The sequence below is a fragment of the Choloepus didactylus genome, chromosome 1 (genome assembly GCF_015220235.1).
Source record: "Choloepus didactylus isolate mChoDid1 chromosome 1, mChoDid1.pri, whole genome shotgun sequence".
Lineage (NCBI taxonomy): Eukaryota > Metazoa > Chordata > Mammalia > Pilosa > Megalonychidae > Choloepus > Choloepus didactylus.
The window spans coordinates 195,594,981-195,616,672 of record NC_051307.1 but is presented as its reverse complement, the minus strand read 5'-3'; the positions used below and the strand labels follow the sequence as shown (position 1 = coordinate 195,616,672).

Below are 21,692 nucleotides of genomic sequence, written 5' to 3'. Positions count from 1 at the left end.
GCTAGAGCTCGGCAGATATGAATGTCAGTATTAGTGTGTACAGCCACTATTAAAAAAAAAAAAAAAAAAGCTGAAAAAGAGCCCAGACTTCAATTAGTGATATGAATGAAGCAGGTCTGGTTAAGACCAGGGCAAGCCAGGCCAAAGGGTAAAGGTTGAAACTGACTGTGTTTTAAAACTTCGACTTCCATATGAGACCAAGGGAAGAGAGATCTGTTTGGTACAGGATCTAAATTTTCTAAACGGTACAACTCTACAGTCGATTTGTTCAAACACCACAACTGCATGGAACTTTGAATAGGAAGTGAGATACGGTAGGTTAGTATAGGCTGGAGTGAAATAGTGACACATCCCAGAGTAATTTGGGCAGATAATAAAAAATATATTCACAGCCTCCCCCTCCCCAGCCCCGAAGATCTGGGGGAAGGTGCGGATGTGTTGGACATCCTCACCTGGACTGGTGTTGATGTTGTCACAAACATTGGGACTGGCGGTTTGATGTGCTGAGCCCTCAATCATGGGACTTGCCCTTATGAAGCTCGTTACTGCGAAGGAGAGGCTAAACTTGCGTATCATTGTGCCTAAGAGTCTCCCCCTGAGTACCTCTTTGTTGCTCAGATGTGGCCCTCTCTCTTTCTAACTGAGCCATCTCGACAGGTGAACTCACTGCCCCCGCCGCTACGTGGGACCCAACTCCCAGGGTTGTAAATCTCCCTGGCAACGCAGAATATGACTCCCGGGGATGAATGTGGACCTGGCATCGTGGGACTGAGAGTATCTTCTTGACCAAAAGGGGGATGCAAAATGAGACGAAATAGTTTCAGTGGCTGAGAGATTTCAAATGGAGTCGAGAGGTCACTCTGGTGGACATTCTTATGCACTATATAGATAACACCTCTTAGGTTTTAATGTACTGGAATAGCTAGAAGTAAATACCTGAAACTACCAAACTCCAACCCAGCAATCTGGACTCCTGAAGACAATTATACAGTAATGTGGATTACAAGGGGTGACAGTGTGATTGTGAAGACCTTGTGGATCACACCCCCTTTATCTAGTGTATGGATGAGTAGAAAAATGGGGATAAAAACTAAAGGACAAATGGGGTGGGATGGGGGGGATGACTTGGGTGTTCTTTTTTCACTTTTATATTTTATTCTTATTCTGGTTCTTTCTGATGTAAGGAAAATGTTCAGAGATAGATTGTGGTGATGAACGCATAACTATGTTATCATACTGTGGACAGTGAATTGTATACCATGGATGATTGTATGGTGTGTGGGAAAAAAAAAAAATCTAAGATAGATTAAAAGAAATCTGCCAAAAAAAAAAAAGGACCATGCTAAGATACAGAGGTGCCCTTGGGGAACACATTAGTCCCTATACCAAAGGGCCATAAAGCAGATACTGTCTATCCAACAAACCTGTGGCACCACTATTTGCCAGGCATGTGCTAGGTGTGGAGATGTAATGGGAATAAGACCTTTGAGATCGGCAATAAAGGACAAATCTCCTGGAGTGATGGCACTGCTGCACTGTGTCCTGCAACCCATTTTAAAAATGGCAAAAAAATTGAACAGACACTTCACTGGAGAGGACATACAGATAGCAAATAAGCATGTGAAAAGATGCTCAACATCATTAGTCACTACAAGATTGGAAATTAAAACTATCATCTCTATCCATTCATTCATTCACACAGAAAGTAACAACCACTTGGCTTACAGAAGATGGCCCCATCTTATCTTCCATCTAGGATCCCTCTTTTAGAGCACATTCCATGGGAAGTAGGTACCTCACCCTATATCTGGAAGAGCCCATAAACACTGCTAAAACATCTGGAATGCAGGTAGCAAAGAGACGCCCACATTATGTTTTTAAGAATTTTCAAGTATGATCTCGTGTTTCTTTGCCATCTCACTGCTAACAGTGTGCCTGCCACTAGGAGGTCCCTATGTTATTATCTATCAGCTGAAGACTAGAAACATGGATTTACTGAACCTGCTAGATTTTTACGCAAAATTAACCAAGGATCTGAGTGAGACTGATTGACAGCTATGAATGAAATTCATGAGCTTTGTAAAATGCACAGTCTATTGCTGGCTTCTTGGTGCTCTGCTGTGTTCTGGACAACTCAAGAACCAATATAAAGAAAGTGATCAACAAGCAGTTCTATAATTGATAAGGGACATGGATAGCCAGGAATTCTTAAGTTTATTTATCTTAAATAAAGTTATACAAAACAATTTTTTAAAGCCTCCTTACCGGAGAAAAACTGTTCCCCTTAATACCTGCACAGTACTCAGACAAGTCAAAGATTAGAAAGTCAGGGAACACTCACATTCTCTCCCTATCCATGCCTCTGCCTACTAATAAAAGTCATATTGATACTGGTTGAAGTTAGATGGTAAATCAAAGAAGTTTTTAATCATGGCTGCCGTTCCAAGGTATCCCACCCACAAACTAATGTTAGAGTAAAATTAGAACTATTCTAAATCCAAATGGAACCATCTACTTCCAGGTAGAATAAAATAGGTTGCAGCAGACTAAAGGTCCTGCTGTAACAACTAGAAACAAAATAATAACATGCATAAATCATATTCTCAAAGCTTTGAAAACAACAAGACTAGATGAACTAAAATTTCTGATAGAGAAAAGTCCTTTCTAGAACAGACAGAAATCCAAACAAGGACCATAAAGTGTTACCTCAGGAATTTCAAGGATCACAAATATTCCTAAAAAAGATTAAACTCAATCAACCTACATTATACTGTTTAACTAAAGGGGGATCTTTTGTATAACATCTTTTTAAAAACCTGAAAAATGGGTAAAATTCAGAAAAAAGAGCTACTGTGATGCAAGAATATAACTTGTAGTTGACAGATATTTAATATTTCTCATATACTAATCAACTGGTATTCTAATGTATACATAAGTCTCTTAAGAATTTAAGCCAGTTTTGGTCCTCTAGAAACTAATTATTCTGAGCAGAAAACTGAGAACCACACACTGGAATATGGAGATCATGCCATCTGGGCAGCTTCCTACCATCTACCAGAACTCCCAATCCATGTTATTAAAATGTAACAGGAATCTCCAAATGTCAGTGAAGAGTTGATACAGATTTTCAGTTAATAATACAAAATGAGCTTAAAAATATCATATTAAATGTATCAAATACTTCCAAACACAGCTAGAAAATTCAAGACACAATTAAGAAAAATGAGAGATCTTAATATATAAAACTACAGTGAGTTAAAGTCAAGTACCCACAGGCATAAAAGTAAGGGTACGATTTTTTACCTACATTTTATGCTTCAAAGTTTATTTCGAAACTGCTGGCGTTCATCCTTTCTGTCAAAAAGTTGTGGGCCCAGTTTTTACTTAGCCTCATAAACTTGCAAAGCCAGATCTATAAAAGGGCTTCACAGTGGTCCATAAATACCCCTGAAATTGAACCAAAATGTATGAATGTCTGCATTGCTCTAAAGAGAGTGTCCACAGCTTTCATTAGAATTTCTAAGAGTCTACGATTCATTAAATATCCAGAGAGAAGGCAAGGAAAAGGAGTTAACAATGTGAGCAAAAAGATCAGGAAAGACAATGGAGAGTGACACCAATAAAGCTTGGTAAAGAAATTTAGAAGAATGTAAACATTCATTTCTTTAATTCATCTCTGTAATGTTTCTTCATTTAAACAACCATTAAGAGCTTGTCATGTTCAGGAGGCACTAGGGAAAGGACAGAGATAAGATATAAACAAACACATGGTCTCCTCTCTCAAGGACCTTATCATCCAGCAAGGGGGCAGAGCAAGCCATCTGGGAGCTCAGCTTGGCATCACCCCATCCAATTCCAAAAGGAGAAGGCAAATCAGGGCATATATCGTCCCTATGTGTCCTCATCATCCTCTTTTTTTAGCCATCCAGTACCCTCCATTATTTTTATCCAATAAAGTAGTGTGCCTACTCTGTACCTGGCAGTGTCCTGGGCACGAGGATTTGCAAAGAGGGTCTCAGTCTACAAGGTTTTGTTTTCCTATACACCAGATGTTGTGCCACAAATGTTGAGGAACTACAAATTTTTTCTTGGGTTTCAGAATTTAAAAAAATTCTAAAATACAATTTAAAAACATTAAATTAGGCACTGTTTTACATGATACTGCAAGTAATTTTTAATATATCCCTAAAAGCTAATAAATCATTGAAAGTAATTTGGCAAGATAAATCAATACTTGGGTTTTATAGAAAAATGGGAATAAGAAGTGAAAAACCCAGTGAAGGGTACATATTTGGAAAGACAGATGTAATGAAGAAACAGTTCCACGGTGCAGTCTCTGCTAATGAACTTGCTTAGCTCTGTGGCACTCTGTTCTACATCAGTCTCTACCAAAGTCAACGCTGTTAACATGTGAGGATCTGAGTGACAGCAGCCACAGCCCTTGAAAGAAGTAAACCACACTCTGTGCTAATGTGATTGTGAAAGCATTCTCCAAGCAACCACTCCTGGAGTTGTGACAAGCCAAGGACCACACGTCAACTTCCTGACATGACAGGACAGGGTTTACCCGGAAACCAAGACCTGTTGGTAACTAGTCCCTCCAGGCCCATCTCAGAGTGAGCAAGAGAGAGTGATCAAGCACAACAGCTTGCATGTAAATAACATATTCTTCTATAGTTCGCAAATAGACTCTCAGTTCGGAGCAACGCGGGCTTCTGTGAAAAGCAGGATTCCAAATCTATTGTGCTAAAAAGTTGGTTCTAACTGCTGATTTCTTGCTTAACAAACTAGTCTTTCTTCCACAGGCTTACCTTTCTCCTTACAAAAATACCCAAGCAGATTTGATGTTTTTAACTCCTTAAAGGTCTCCTATGCTTCCACCTAAAGTGAAGATAAGTAGATTTAGTTTTTAAAAATAAAATTCTGAATGTATTTTTGTATTAGAAGTTAATGTTTTGGGTGGTTTGTAAAGTCCTTCTTAAGTTCCAAGAAATTTACCAGTTATCAAAAACCATCAGGACTGTGATTTGTTTCCTTTTAACATTTAAAAAAGAGAAATATCCCTATGTTAGAAGTTAACCTAAATGCAATCAACTAACATTCTCAAGGTTAAATTCAATTGAAAACAACATGTATGAGAGACACATGAGCAAAGGTCAAGGGCCTGCCCTTCCTCCCAGTTTTCTCACGGTGGCCAACATTTCAGAAATTCCCCCGAGGACTAATTTCCAAAGAAAAGAGAGAACCTCGGATACTCTTCCTCCAGCACCCAGCAAGAGGCAGGAAAGAAAACGAGGCCATGATCGTTAGCTGTCCCTCTCAGACCACAGCCACAGAACCAAATAAACAGAAAACATTCTGCGTTCTCTCCACAAGAGGAAGTGCCGAGAGGGTTACATGTGCCTGACTGAAGGCCGACTTTGCTGTTCATTCTGGGCACCCATATTCAGGCAAGCTTTTATTTACCTCTTTAATAAAACAAATCAAAGTACTATTTTAAAGCAGACCAAACCTCCTCTCTGCCAAAGAAGAAGCACAAATCATCCCTTTAAAATGGATAACCCTAACTCTACACACAGGGTCAAAACCCTGTGACACGTGGACTCTGACAGGCAAGCTTAATGTTTTCTAATCTAAAACTTGTCAGTGTTCAAATGTTCAAATGGCAGAGAGAGTAAGTAAGAGTAAATGATATAAAAGTTAACCAAATGCTGACTCTTGGAGAAGGTTGAAATTTGTAAATACTGAAACATAACCAAGACATCAATCTCTAATAAATGATGACTTAGGGATAGAAAATGAAACTATACACTCAGATGTGGTGCAACTTTGGAAGGAATGTAAAAGCAAGTACATTATCAGCTTCTCTAGAGAGGTCATTCAAATCTGAAATAAAATTAAGGATTTCATGGTTTAACCTAAAATAGGAGATTTACATAAACTAAAGAGAAAATTTCTTATTAGTTTATGTCTTTTTGGAGTATTTCAAAGTTCTATCACAGAAGATTACAGCTTAGGTTATATATTATCTATACAGTGTGATCCTTTTAAAATTTTTCAGAGAAAATATTTAAATATTTTCATGTATTATAGATATCATGCTACAACTACAGCATGTTTTTTGGGTGGCCACCCATGTCCTAAATCCTCTAAAAGGATCTTTTATAGGAAAGAATATAATGAGGAGGCATTTCATTACAGAGACTAGAGTTGAGCTAAGAACAACTGCCTTAAGTACATTAAATGTGGCTTCTAGTTTAATAACTCTTGGCTTAAATATGCTAAGATTTCCAAAAGCTGGCATAGTATACAAAGCCTAAGAAGCAAATAAATTAATAGCCAAGAATGTCTCAACTTATCATGTTTTACTAATTTACTTTTTCATAAAGAAATACAATTCTTTTCAGATAGACCAGAGTGGTATTTTTACATTCACACTGGATTTTGAGACACTCTTCACGTGCAATGTTAGGTCAAAGTAAGGAATAATTAAAGATGTTCCATGTGCATCAATTCTAAGATGTGCCGGTAGCCTTTAGTAGACCTACAGGCATCACATTATGAATCAGAAAAAGTTAAGAACTACTGCTCTAAAATAAATAGAAGTACATACTTTTAACATGGTGAAGGCTAAATGCTTTTACTTCAGTGGAAGGAGGACATTTTTTCTTTTGGCTGTTTACCTGGTTTTAAATTGTTTTTACTTCTAAAAATGCACTGTAAGAATAACATTTTGTTAGCATGCATTTGAACACTACAAAAATTTGGTGTTTGTCATATCAACTGAACCGTCAAACCCAGCCTATAGTAAGGCATTTTTGGTACAAAAATAAAACCACCACAGACATCACAGGAACACCCACACTGGGATACTTCCCTTCCATGCAATGAATAACATATATGTTTTTAACTTTTTATTTAGAAATAATTACAGATTCACAAGAGTTGGGGAAAAAATGGGAGGTCCCATGTACCCTTTACCTGGGTAATTTCCCCCAATAATAACATCTTGCTTACCTATACAGTACAATATCAAAACCAGGGAACTGACATGGGTACAGATGACAGAGTTTTAGATTTCATGAGTTTCACATGCACTCATTTGTGTGTGTGTGTCTAGTTCTATGAAATTTTATCATGTGTAGATCTGTACAATCACCACCAGTTACAGAAGGGTTCCATCGCCACAAAGCAACTTCATATATCCTTTATAGCCAGACCAACCACTATCTCTAACCCCTGGCAACCACCAATCTGTTCCCCATTTTTATCAGTTAATTTCAAGAAAGTTATGTAAATGGAAATATATAGCATATACATTATATAGCATGTAATTCAGATTGCTTTTGAGATTGGCTTTTTTCACTCAGCATAATTCCCTTGAAATCAATCCCAGTTTGTTCCTTTGTATTGCTACATAGTATTCCATAGTATGGATTGTGCTAGTTTGTTTACTCACTCACTCGTTGAAGGCCATCTGGGTTGTTTCCAGTTTTTAGTTTTTACCAATAGAACTGCTATGAACATTCATGTACAAGTCTTTATGTGAAGATAGACAGATATTTCATTTCTCCGGGATAAAATGCCCAAGACTGTAATTGCTGGGTCATATGCTAAGTGCATATTTAGTTTTACAAGAAACTGCCAAACCTTTTCCAGAGTGGCTATACCATTTTCCATTCCCACAAGCAATGTATGGGTGATCCAGTTTCTTCACATGCTCATTAGCATTTGGTGGTGTTGCTATTTTTTTCTTATAGCTATTCTCACAAGTATATAGTGATCCCTTTTTGTGGTTTTAATTTTCATTTCCCTAATAGCTAATGAGATTTAACAATTTTTCACATGCTTACTGGTCATCTGCAAATCCTCTTTGGTGAAATATCTGTTTGTGTCTTTTGCCCATTTTCTCACTGGATTTTTTTTCAACTGCTGAATATGGAGAGGAGAGTTCTTTATATATTCTAGATACTAGTCCTTGGACAAATAGGTGGTTTGCAAATATTTTCTCCCCTTCTGTAGCTTTTCTTTTCATCATCTTCACAGGGTCTTTTGCAGAGCAAAAGTTTTTAATTTTAATGAGGTCCAATTCATCATTTTTCTCTTTTTAAGGTTCATGCTTTTGGTATCAAGTCTAGAAGCTTTCAACTGTGCCAAAGTCCTGGAGATTTTCTCTCGTTTTTTTTCCTATGTTTTACATGTTAGGTCTTTGAGACAGTTTTTTTATGAACTATGAGGTTTAGGTGACACTCATTTTTTTTTTTTGCCTTTTGATGTTTGCTTGCTCCAGCACCATTTGTTGAAAAGGCTATCCTTCCTCCACTGAACTGCTTCTGCACCTTTGTCAAAAATCAGTTGGGGATCAAGATGGCAGAACAAGACGCTTCATGGCTCTGTCCCCAGATAGAAGCTTTGAACAACCTGCAAAAACTGGCAGAAACATCTTTCTCCAAGTTCCAAAAAGTAGTTAAAAGACTGAAGTAACAAGGCAAGTGCTGAATCAAGAAAAAGGCTACTTAAAAGTGCCAGGATCTCTTGGCACTCTGGTTTACCTCTCGTCTGCCTCTTACTTGCTCAGTGCCAAGCTGGACCGCTCTCCCAGTGTGGATCCCTGGTCCTGGTTCTGGAGGGAGTAGAGTAACCGTTGTGCACATACTGGAGCATGTATGCCTGGTCCAATCTGTCTGGTGGTGGACTGAGGGACTCACTGTCTCAGAATTTGCCCTGCATGTAGAAGGTGGCACATAGCTCTCCTATAGAACACTGTGGGAGAGCAGTCAAATCGTGCAGCCTAGGAATTGCTAGAAATTGCTGGTTATAGAATATACAGTGCAATGCCTGGGACCATGAGGAAACTTTTTCCTAGGGAAGGGGGAACATTCTTATCTGCATAAATAAGGAAATTCCTAGGGCCATGTGTGCATGCCCAAGACAAGAGGCAAGTACAGAAAGGATCAGGGAGGCTATTCTCTACACTCATTCTATGGATAAGCCTTGAAGGAAAGTGCTCACACAGGTCAATCTGCAAAGACTGCGAAACGTAGGGTTTTTATTTCCTTCTTTTTCTTTTCTTTTCTTTTTTTTTTTTTGTTTTTGTTAGCGCCTGACATTCAAGGAAAGCTCTGTCATAACACTAGCTGGATAAAGCTTAAAGAACAGATACCTAAGAGTCTAAATTTCAGCAATAAGACATTAAAATTCCAAAATATCAAGGATTCAACAAAAGGTTATAAACATACAAAGAAACAGGAACCAACTGCCAAGACAAAGGAGGAGATTAAAGCATCAGAAACCATTTAAAGAGAGCCAGGAGTGGAACATTTCAAAGACTTTTTAAAAAATGGTCCTAAACATGCTCAAAGAGGTAAAGGAAAACATGGACAAAGAACTAAAGGTTAATCAGGAAAACAATGGATGACCACAAAGAGAATATCAACAGAGAGGCAGAAATGATGAAAAGGAATGAAACAGTGCTGCAGACAACAATAACAGAAATTTTAAAATTCCTAGAGGGATTCAACAGGAGACTGGAGCTGGTAGAAGAAAGAATCAAGAGAACTTGAAAATAATGAATTTGAATCACCTAGTCTGAGGAACAGAAGGAAGAAAGAATGAAGAAAAGTAAACAGAGCCTGAGGAAACTGTGTGATACCATCAATCATGCCAATATACATATTGCGGAAATTCCAGACGGAGAAGATAGGAAGGGGCAGAAAGAATATTCAAAGATATAAATGGCTGAACACTCCCCAAATTTAACAAAATGCAAGAATACTTGAATCCAAAATGCTCAACAAATTCCAAAAAGACTAAACCCAAACAGACCCACTTCACTGCATACTATAATCAAACTGTTAAATGCCAGAGATTCTGAAAGCCACAACAGAGAATTCTGAAAGCCACAACAGAGAAACAACATGTCACAAACAAAGGAGTCTCGATATGTTTAAATGCTGATTTCTCATTAGAAACCATGCAGTCAAGATGGCAGTGGTATGATACATTTAAAGTACTGAATGCCAAAAATTGCCATCCAAGAATTCCTTAACTAGCAAAAACTGTCTTTCAAATATGAGGGAAAGATTAAGACATTCCCATATAAACAAATGCTGAGAGCATTTGTCCCCACTAGACTAGCACTACAAGAGATGCGAAAGAGTTCTGCAGGTTGAAAGGAAAGGACAATAGAGCCAAGCCCCATAAAGAAATAAATATCCCTGGTGAGGGTAACAACACAAGTAAGTATGAATGACAGGATTATTAAATTTTTGGTTTGTAACTCACTTTTTACTTTCTACAGGATCTAAAAGTCAAAAGCATAAAATGCAATGATATATCAATGGTTTTGGACTTATAATGTATAAACATAATTTGTGACAAGAACTACATAAAGATGGGGGAATGGAAGGGTATAGGAACATAGTTTGTGTAAATTATTGAAGTTAAGGTGGTATCAAAGCAAAGGAGACTGTTACAGATTTAGGATGTTAAATTTAAACCCCATGATAACTACAAAGAAAATCGGAGAATATAAAAGCTCATCAAGACAGATGTTAGAGTACAGGTGGCCAGGAGCAAGGGACAGGGGGAATGGGGAGTTAATGCCTAACAGGTACAGGGTTTTTGTTTGGAGAGATGGCAAAGTTTTAGTAATGGAAGCTGGTGAGGGTATTGTGAATGTGATTCTTATTGCTTTTAATAAAATTATGCTTTGGGAGTGGTTTAGATGGGCAAGTGTATGTTGTACGTATGTTCCCACAATTAAAAAGAGCAATAACGAGACAACAATTAAATGAAATACATGATCCTGGTTGCGACATAAAAAGGGAGGAGAAAAGGCTCAAAGGGACATTGTTGGGACATACAAAAAAAACTGGAACATAGACTATAAGCTTAACATCAATGTTAAATTTCTTGAACTTGGTAACTGCACTTAAGGTACTTTCGTAAGTGAAAATCCTTGTTCTTAGGAAATGTACATGGCAGTATTAAGTGTTCATGGAGCATGATGTTTATAACCTACATTCAACTGTTCAGGAAATGAGTTGAAAAATAGACAAAATAGACAGATGGATAGAATGGTATGGCAAACATGACAAATGTTAAAATTGGTGGATCTGGGTATCAGCAGGCAGTGGGTGGGTAGGGATATGTTGGAGTTCTCTGTATGGGTTTGTATTATGTTTTTAACTGTCCTTTAAGTTAGAAAGTAGTTAAAAATAACTACTCTTTTTACAAATCAGTTGAGCGTATTTGTGTGGATCTATCTCCGACTTCTCTATTCTGTTCCATTGATCTACCAATAACACAGTCTTGATGACCATCACTTTATAGTAAGTCTTGAACTTGGGTAGTGATTCCACTCTCATTCTCCTTTTTCCAAATCATTTTAACTATCGTCGATCCTTTGCTTTGCCATACAAATTTTCAAATAATGTTGTCTATGTCTACAAAACCCTTGCAGGACTTTTGATATGAATTGCATTAAATCTATAGATCAATTTGGGGAGAACTGGTATCTTTTACTATGCTGTCTTCCAATTCATGAACAAGGTGGGTTTCTCCATTTATTTTGGTCTTTGATATTTTTCATCAGCATTTTGTAATTTTCAGCAGACAGATTCTTTATGTATTTTGTTAGGGGCTGTGCCAGTTTGAATGTATTATGTCCCCCAAAACGCCATTATGGGACAGACATATTAGTGTTCATTAGACTGTAATTCTTTGAGTATTTCCATGGAGATGTGACCCACCCAACTGTAGATGATGATTCTGATTAGATAATTTCCAAGGAGGTATGGCCCTGAACATGCAGCATGAGCCTTTATTACTTTACTAGAATGCTATATAAGCTCAGACAGAAGGAGCGAGCTTGCTACAGCCAAGAGGGACACTTTGAAGAACGCACAGAAGCTGAGAGAGAAGCTGAAGCTTACAGAGACATTTTGGAGATGGCCTTGAAAGCAGACTTTTGCTCCAGAGAAGCAAAGAGAGGACAAATGCCCCAAGAATAACTAAGAGTGACATTTTTGAGGAGCTGCAGCCTAGAGAGCAACATCCTGGGAGAAAGCCATCTTGAAACCAGAACTCTGGAGCACATGCCAGCCACATGCCTTGCCATCTAACAGAGGTTTTCCAGACACCATTGGCCATCCTTCAGTGAAGGTACCCCCTTACCTTGGACACTTTATGGCTTAAGACTGTAACTTTGTAACCAAATAAACCCCCTTTTATAAAAGCCAATCCATTTCTGGTATTTTGCTTAACGGTAGTATTAGCAAACCGAAACGGGCATACCTAGATATTTCATTTTCTTCAGTGTTACTGTAAATGATACTTTGTTTTTAATTTCATTTTCCACACATTCATTGTTAGTATTTAGAAATGCAATTGATTTTTGCATGTTGATCTTGTAGCCTGTGACCTTGCTGAATTCACTTGAGATTTTCTATGTAGGCAATCATGTCATCTACAAATAGACAGTTTTCTTTCTTTTTTCCTTTCCAATCTGTATGCCTTTCAGTACTAAGTAGATTAAGAGTGGTGACAGTGTACATCCTTGCCTTGTTCCTGATCTAACGGGGAAAGCATTCAGTCTTTCACCATTAAGTATGATGTTAGTTGACGGTTGTGCCAGTTTGAATGCATTATGTCCCCCAAAATGCCATTATCTTTGATGTAATCTTGTGTGGGCAGACGCATCAGTGTTGATTAGATTGTACTTTGAGTGTTTCCATGGAGACGCACCCCACCCAACTGTGGGTGATGACTCTGATTGGATAATTTCCATGGAGGTGTTACCCCACTCATTCAGGGTGGGTCTAAATTAAATCACTGGAGCCATATAAATGAGCTGACAAACAGAAGGAACTCAGTGCAGCTGAGAGTGACATTTTGAAGAGGAGCCACAGCCAAGAGGGACACTTTGAAGAACACACGGAAGCTGAGAGAGTAGCTACAGAAGAGAGACAGTTTGAAGACAGCCATTGAAAGCAGACTCTTGCTCCAGAGAAGCTAAGAGAGGACAAACACCCCACAAGCAACTAAGAGTGACATTTTTGAGGAGCTGTGGCCTAGAGAGGAACGTCCTGGGAGAAAGCCATTTTGAAACCAGAACTTGGAGCAGACGCCAGCCACGTGCCTTCCCAGCTAACAGAGGTTTTCCGGACACCATCGGCCATCTTCCAGTGAAGGTACATGATTGTTGACGTGTTACCTTGGACATTTTGTGGCCTTGAGACTGTAACTGTGTAACCAAATAAACCCCCTTTACAAAAGCCAGTCCATTTCTGGTGTTTTGCATTCTGGCAGCATTAGCAAACTAGAACAATGGTTTTTTGTAGATGCTCTTTATCAAGGTGAGGAAGTTCCCCTCTATTCCTAGAATACTGAAAGCAATCAAAGAATCATATTTTAATGCAGGGCAAAATACAGATTTATGAATAAACAAGCTCTATTTTTGCAAAATAATGTGCATGAAGATATTCTCATGATTGTAGATAATTCCATCAAACACTGAACCACAAATTTGAGAACTATTAATATACAGGGTATATGTAAGTTTTTTGTTTAAATCCCAAAAAGTTACACACACTGACTCTAAATCAAAACCTTTGCATGATGCAATGTTTTAAGTAATTTAGCTTTCAGTGGTGTCTATTGCCTAATTGGTAACAATAAATTAATGTGAGACTGAATACTTCATCTTTGAAAGAGTTTGTCTATGAACGAGGAAGCATCTAATATAGAGGTTTTTCAGTTCCAGAAAATCTCATTGTAGTAAAATTCTAGGAAGCCTCCAAATCTCAAGTGAGATGATAACATTCTCAATACCAAATTTAATTCATTTAAATTTGAAAATAAACCTAAAAACGTTAACGAAGTAAAAAAGTAAAAATAAAATAAAAAAACTGTTAGGGTTTTACAACTACTGAAAAGTTGTACATCTGTGACCTAAGAGACAGTCTTCCCATTTTATAGTTATTGTAATGAAGAAATTTTTAAAGAATAGTTTAGTTTTGCTTTTTAAAGCCATACTTTAATACTGCTTTGAAAAAAAAAATTTACCCAGAAATTCACTTGGAGCCTCAACAAGCAGACAGATCACCCCCTGGCAGACAGCAAGCCCCCCATCAGTATCAGCAGAGCCTGGTCTCTCCAGAGCAAAGGCATGAAGCATTCCAGTTACCAGCAGACACAGGCTTTTTCCCATCTGCTCAGCCCAGTGAGTTCTTTCATTGGTTAAGCTAACATAACAAGCAGAAATAAGCTTTCCACTGTGTGTGCTGCTGCACTGTTTACCACAAGAATTCCAAGGAATGTGATAAATTCATAAAAAAACATGTTTTCTTTCCTAACTCCATCAAGTCAAGTTAATGCACATTCTTGTAAGCCCAGCAATGCAAATGCAGCAATAGCTCACGGAGCATGACTTAGCCAAACTTTCTCTCCCCAAGTCCCTAGATATGACAAACTAGGTAGATGGCACATGGAACCAGATTGAAAGAAGACACCATAGCCCAACCACCACTGGGTGGATTATGTGGAGCTCCCTTTAAGATAACACAGACTGGAAACAGGAAGGAACAGCCTGAAGACAACCATTAGAAGGATTAATTGGGGACCATCTCCTTCCATCCCATCATCCTGAACTAGCACCAAACATGCTCAAGTAGGCATCTGTTCTGGGTGAGAGGAGTAATTATGGGCATTAGGGACAGAGAGAGAAGGATGGTGCCCAAAGGGTCTACTGACCCCTTGGCCAAATACTAAGACCAGATACCAAGACATCCATCCCACCTGGCTCTATACTCTGCTCCTCTCCCACATCCACTGGTGGCTGGCTATAATACTCAGACATCATATTCACAGCTAGGCATCAGGGAATCTCAGAAACAGAGATGAACACACAACTAACAATCCCCAAAGCTCCTGAGAAAATAAACACCATGAACCAAGTTTATCAAAAAGAACTAATACCCAAAGAAACTGACTTAATGGAGCCCTCTGAGAAGGGTTAAAATGTGAAAAAAACATGCTTCTCAGAATCAATTAAATGTAATCTAACAAAGAATATAAAATTAGCTACACATCATTTCTCTCAGTGGCAACTTTGGAAGCAAGAAGATGACAGAAAAATATCTTCAAAGTCAGGAGGAAAATGATTTTGAATACATATTTTGATACCCAGCCAAGTTATCTTTCAAATGTGAGGAACTTTTTATACAGAAAAGGACTTAACGGAATTTTTCACAACTCTCCTCTGAAAGGATTACAAACAAAACAAAACAAAAAAAGAATCCAAGTGAAGGATAGGAAGGCCAAGAAATCTGTACAATTAAGTGTAAGTATTTATTGTAAATAAAATAAACAAAAGCAAAACAACAACTTATAACTTAAAGAGAAGTAAAAGCAAACTAAAGTTCTTGTTTGCAGGGAAGGAGGAGTAACATGAATTACTGATTAACTCTGGACATTGAGGGTGGATGCCAATACAGAGAGAAACAGACTATCTTCCAAACCACTTGAGAGGAAGGACAAAGAAAACCTGAATAATCTAACAAAATACAGGAAAAGTTTATAAAGAAATAAGTAAATAAGACAAAAGAAAACATTAGATAGCATAAATCCAAACATTTCAGTAATAATAAATAGAATGGATTAAACTCACCTATTAAAAGACAGACTCTCATATTAAATTAGACATAAAATACAGCTACACATTGTTTAGAAGAGGGAAACCAAAAACAAAATGACAACATAGAATTCTATGCAAGGAGCATCAAATAGGTACCAGTTCATATTCGTGAAAGGTAAAATAAATTATAAACTTTCATACACCTATCATAGTTTGGAAATAATATACATACAGCAAAAATTGATTAAAACACAAAATTCAGAAATCAGACTGAAAGACTAGCATACCTTTCTCAGAAAATGACAGCTCATAATAAAAACATACAAGGATACAAAAGAACGAACTGCATCATTAACAAGCTTAATTATGTATAAACTCTTTGTACCTACCAAAAATACAAGTATTTTAATCACACGGGGAACAGTCATCAAAAATTACCATATATTAGACCTCAAAGAAATTAATTTCTCAAAGCTGAAACCAACCAGGCTTATTTATTGACTGCAATGCACTAAAATGTACTAAAATTAGAAATTAAAAACCAGACAGCCAAAGGAAAAATTAAATCTATACACTTTGAGTTTTCTTTTAAAAAACACCTTTCTAAGTAAGTTGTGGGTTAAGCAACAAAACAGTAAAGATAAACTTTAGCAATGAACAACAATCAATGCAGAGTGAAACCCTTAGGATATCACCAGAGATTGTAGGAGAGGGCAACGTACAGCCTTAAATGCATTTATGAGAAATAAAGACAATAAGTAAAACAAACTTTTGATTCAAGGCACCAAAAACAGAAAATGAAAAACAACTTCAAAGACCCTACAAAAAATTATGTATGATATCATCATCTTTATAAAGATGGGAAAAATAATGATGTAGATAGAAAACAAAAAGTGCAGTTGATAAGTAAAATCAAAAACTGATTCCTTGAAAATAAATAATAAAATAGAAAATTCCCAAGCTAAGTCACTATGTTGATGATCAATGTACCATAAAATACTTGTTTCTAACAGGTGTTTTATTTAGCATCATATGGCAATTTAATAAAATGACAGATTTTAATCACTGCCCACAGCTATTTTGCTAAATATCTGTGAAAAACCACTGACTAATTGGGCCCTATAAACTAATAGTATATTAACAAAAAGACACCCATCCATTGGTTTTTTTAAGAAACAATTCTATATTTATTTTATTTCACAAAATGAAATAAATACAAATAAAGAAAATGAATAGGTTACCCATGAACTCCACCCAATTCTACTTGACCAATATAAGGTAATCCTTTATCAGAATGGTATGCATCCTTCCAGACAATTATCTCTTCCTCAACTTTTTAAGTTTTATTATGCAATATTAAATACATACAAAAAGATTTAAAAAATTACAAAGGAACACCTGTGTACTCACCACCCAACTTAATAAACATCACCAATACAGCTGAAACCCTCTAGGTATTTGCTTGCCCCTCAGGTTACCTATCTTGATCTCATGCATTTTTCATATATTCATGCATCCTTAAACAAAATATAATACTGTTTCGCATGTTTTAAACTTTTACATCAATGATATAACTTGATTTTTTCCCTTTAAACATTACATCTGTGAAATTCAGCCATGCTGACATACATACTTAAAGTTCATTCATTCTCACTAACACAGAGAATTCCATAATAAGAATATTGAACAATTCATTCTCCTGTTGATGAATATTCAACAATGCTATTCAAAACATTCTTTAAAAATCCCTTGTACATGACTAGGCGCTTCTTTAGGGTACATACCCAGAAGTAGAATTGCTGGGTCACAGAATGTGTACATCTTTAACTTTATGTCCTCTAAATAGTATAAGAGTTCCTAATGTCCTATAATCTTGCCAACACATAGTTTTGTCTGACTTCAGTTTTTGCTAATGGGAAGAGTAGGAAACAGTATCTTGTGGTTTTAATTTGCCTTGCCCTGATTACCAATGAGGTTGGACACGTTTTTCAGTCTGACACCTGTGTTTCTTCTGTAAATTCCTGGCTTCATTTTCTGATTAAAGCTGCTCCACTAATCAAAAATCTTTGGCTCACATATTTTAATGAAAGATTTCATTGACACTTGGTTATCTGTAGCAGACAGAAACCACTTGTTAACCCTTTCTTCTGTAGAATTCACTAGTCTAATGTGAAAAGCAGTGCCATGGTTTACAGAGCATTCCATATAATGCGCACACTTAAGTGTACCTTCGCTATTAATCATCTGCAATCTGCATTTCAAATGATGAGAATGCAAATGGAAGACTCCTCATCCATGAAGTCTGATATCAAGTGCATGTAATATTAGGGAATAGTCTAAGATTAAACTAAAAATGAGAAAGCTGACAACACCCTCAGATGAAAAAAAGTCATAAAAATTAAAACTAAATTAATTCACAACTTTCAGGACAGATACAATTGCAAGGGGACAAAGCTGACACAAATCTGAAAAGCAGTAAACATCCTCAACACCAGTATATTAATTCATAACAAGTGAGTGTGAATCAACAAAAGTGTGTTGGGAGTGGAGGGAGTGTGTGTAGATTGGAAATGCCAAGAGCCACCACTGTTTCAGGATCCAGCATGGAGCAGGAAATCTGTATGTCAGTTTTCCTATTCTATACAATGAGATTAGTAATAACAACCACACAGGTTGCTGTGAAAAGTAAACAAGATAATATAGATAAAATATGGGAATACTATACCAGTATCTAATTTAATTCTATCTTATAGATGAAAAAAAATGAAGCAAAGTTAAGTACTTTATTCAAGGTCACAATTAATAAACTATGTCAGTGTCCAAACTCTTTACACTACACTGTAATATTCATAGGACCTTTCCAATATGGGTCTCAAATAGGAAGAGGATGGTTAGGGCCACTACCAGAAGAATCTAATTAGATATGAAAAGTACTCAGACCTTAAAAAATTACAACGTACAGATAAGAGGTTACCTTAAAGATAACTTACATATCTTCCCTTGTGGTGACAAATATACTTTAGACATTTGCCATCTAAAGACTGAAATAAACTAACTGCCAACTTAGGGATACTGTGGCATTCACGAAACCCAATTTGTTAATTAAGACATTTTTAATAGAAATTCTCTTAGAAATTATTTTTAGATAAACAACTGAGGTGACCAGCTCAACTTCAGCTGGCAGAATTCAAGTGGACAAATAATGGACAGAAAGTTACCTACCTACTGCGGGTGCATCATACTCATCACCAAGCAGAATTTCTGGAGCAGAATATGCAAGAGATCCACAGCTTGTCGTGAGCTTCTTCCCTGGTTGAAACTTGTTGCTGAAACCAAAGTCTGTCAACTTTACAAGACCTTGTTTTTCAAAGAAGACCACATTCTCTGGTTTTAAGTCTCTGTGAACTACATGGAGTTTATGGCAATAAGATATAGCATGAACTATCTGAGCAAAGTACTTCTTGGCCAAGTCCTCATTCAGACCCTCCTCATGTTTCATTATGTAATCAAACATATCTCCTCCATCTCCCAGTTCTAGAATAAGATATAGTTTGGTCTGGGTGTCAATAACTTCATAAAGGCGTACGATGTTAGGATGCTGCACTAGTTTCATACATCTCACTTCCTGGAAAAGATGACCGGTGGCTAGAGTGTCCAGTTTTGTCTTGTCAATAACTTTTACTGCTACCTTTTCACCTGTAAAGACATGCCTAGCAAGTTTAACCACTGCAAAATGACCTCGACCCAAGGTTTTATCCAGATCATATAATCCAGCAATCTTTCCATCATACCCTCTCTTGAATCCTGCCATGCTGGTCCAACAGAAGAAAAAGTATTTATACTGTTTGAAATGGATCTTCTCAGATAAGAAAATCTGGTGAAAATAAGGAATTCATTTTCAATGTCGCCATGGACATCTACAAAATAAGAGGAGAAACAAAATTAAGTTTCTGTAACTTTTCTGTTGATAGGGGATAGTAAATGGCTTCATCTTGTTTGTTTACTTTTTCATTTTGTTTTAGGAAAAACTTAGAAGTAAATAAATTAAGCCATAAAATGAGTCAGGATCATTTATAAGAACCTTTTTCTATATTTAGGGTTCACTATAAAGGTTGAAATTCTTAAACGCAATATAACATTTTGCAAACTGAAAAACAAATTAGTTCTGTTGGTAGCAATTTTTTTTGTGATGTCAGATATAAGAAAACTGAGAAGTTCAATAAGCTGTGTTTAAAAAACAAACATTTCCCAAAGTAATTTCAATGAGTAGCTTAAAAATTAAGGCAATATTTGACAGGAAAGGGGAAAAAAGAACAAATAAATGGATAGAAACCCAACAACTTTTTCCCGTTATCCCAAGATTAACACCTACCAGTACAAACACATTCCTTAGATGAAGTCTTCTCTAACTCTCCCAGTCAGAATTATTTTCCCTCCTTTGTACCTCTCCAAAGTGCCTGGGACACCTCCACCCCATGTGGTCTTATTCTAAAGGTATCTGGGTGCACCATCTCTGGTGATACTGGAAGGTTCTCGAGGACCTTCTATTCTAAGGTTCTCTTTTGTTCTTCTCCCCTCTCACAACATCTAGAACACTGCTTTTCATGTGGTGGATTCTCAAAACTGTTGTTAAATTGTCAAATGCAAATGTTTCCAAATTTTCCAAGGCAATTGTTTTTGCATCACTAGTGCCTAGAACAATATCTAGCATACAGAAGGTGCTTCAAAAATATTTGCTGACTGACTGGTAACTCATTCTTTGTACTTATCAGTTACGCCTGTTTTTGTTATAGTTTTCCATCCCATCATGACCTGCTTCCACTGTAACAGTAAGCAAGTGTGCATTCTTAAAGATCATTTAATTTCAAAAGTACTCAGAAAAATAAATCAATGTATAAAATTATACAAATTAAGATGTCACTTCAAATGTCATGGGCTCAACTTCCACTCTTACTTTTTCTGACCAAAAAGTTAATAAAATTGAGCAATAAAACCCAATGAGGGATAAGGCAACCTCCCAAGACCAGCTCTATTTCCTAGTAGTGTATATCCATCCTTCCAGTGAAGCCTTCTCTAATAAACAGTTTCATATTTTCAGTTATATTTTATTAACAGCAGCCCTTATTTATCCCATTTAGATGGCAATGTCCCAAAATAAATTAAAATTGTACATACAATAAGGTAGAGTTTTAAGTACCAACATTAAAGTCCTTTAAATTTCAATTTTACCTAATAGAACAGAAAAAAAGCTAACATTTACTGAAAATCTACTATATGGCTGTATTCATGCAAAATGCATCTAACTGGATTGTTTTACTGGATCTCGACAATCCTGAGAGGTCAGTATTAGTCCCATTTTTATAGCCAACAAAAGAAACTCCATTTTAAGTATAAGTAACTTATATTAAGTGTTAAACCTAGGACTAAAATCTAATTCTTACTTCAAAGCCCACATTCTTTTTAACTATTTTGGCTGCTCTAAACAACACTACATTTAGGATAATATCCTAAGAGTTAAAATACCAACTACATAAGAGGTTCAAGGTCATTTATGTATCTGGGGCCACCTCAAAAAATATATAACTTAAGAAGCCAATGTTAATACTTACTAATATGCTTTTTATATCTTAGTAATTATTATAATAAATATAAATACCATTCAGTAAACAAGTACTCCAGTCCAGTCACATACCAAATGCTTTCCATCATCTTCATTTAATCCTCAAATTGCACTCAGAAATAGGATTAGACCTATTCTGAGGCACAGAGATATTAAGTAACTTGGCACAGGCCACAGGGCCAGTGTGTAAGAGCTAGGATTCAAACCCAAGTCTGTCCAACACCAAAGTCTGTACATTAAACCACTACACTTTCAGAACTAAGACTAAATTATTAATTCTGTTTCTAGTGAAGGTTTTTTAAAAATAAGAAACCAGTACAATGGACATGTGAGAGAAACAGCTAACTTCTGTGCTGTTTATTAGCTCTGTCATCTAATAATTTTAATGACATGATTAACAGAAAATCCAAATTGAAAGAAAGACCTTGCTTTATT

General features: G+C 36.7%; 1 protein-coding gene across 6 annotated transcripts in view; it reads right to left on the bottom strand.

Annotated features, from left to right (window-relative positions):
* Positions 1-21,692, bottom strand: part of SNRK (SNF related kinase) — a 72,694-nt gene that overhangs the window by 37,124 nt on the left and 13,878 nt on the right. For 3 of the 6 annotated variants that reach the window (XM_037848451.1, XM_037848450.1, XM_037848447.1), the window contains 2 exons: positions 19,429-19,554; positions 18,860-19,333 (listed from right to left, as the gene is read on the bottom strand). In XM_037848451.1, the coding sequence (XP_037704379.1) occupies positions 18,860-19,250 (391 nt within the window). In that variant the 5' untranslated portion in view covers positions 19,251-19,333; positions 19,429-19,554. Of the gene's footprint in view, positions 1-4,811; positions 7,974-18,859; positions 19,555-21,692 lie in introns of those variants that run through there. The other 3 variants (XM_037848448.1, XM_037848449.1, XM_037848452.1) reach the window with 2 other exon arrangements.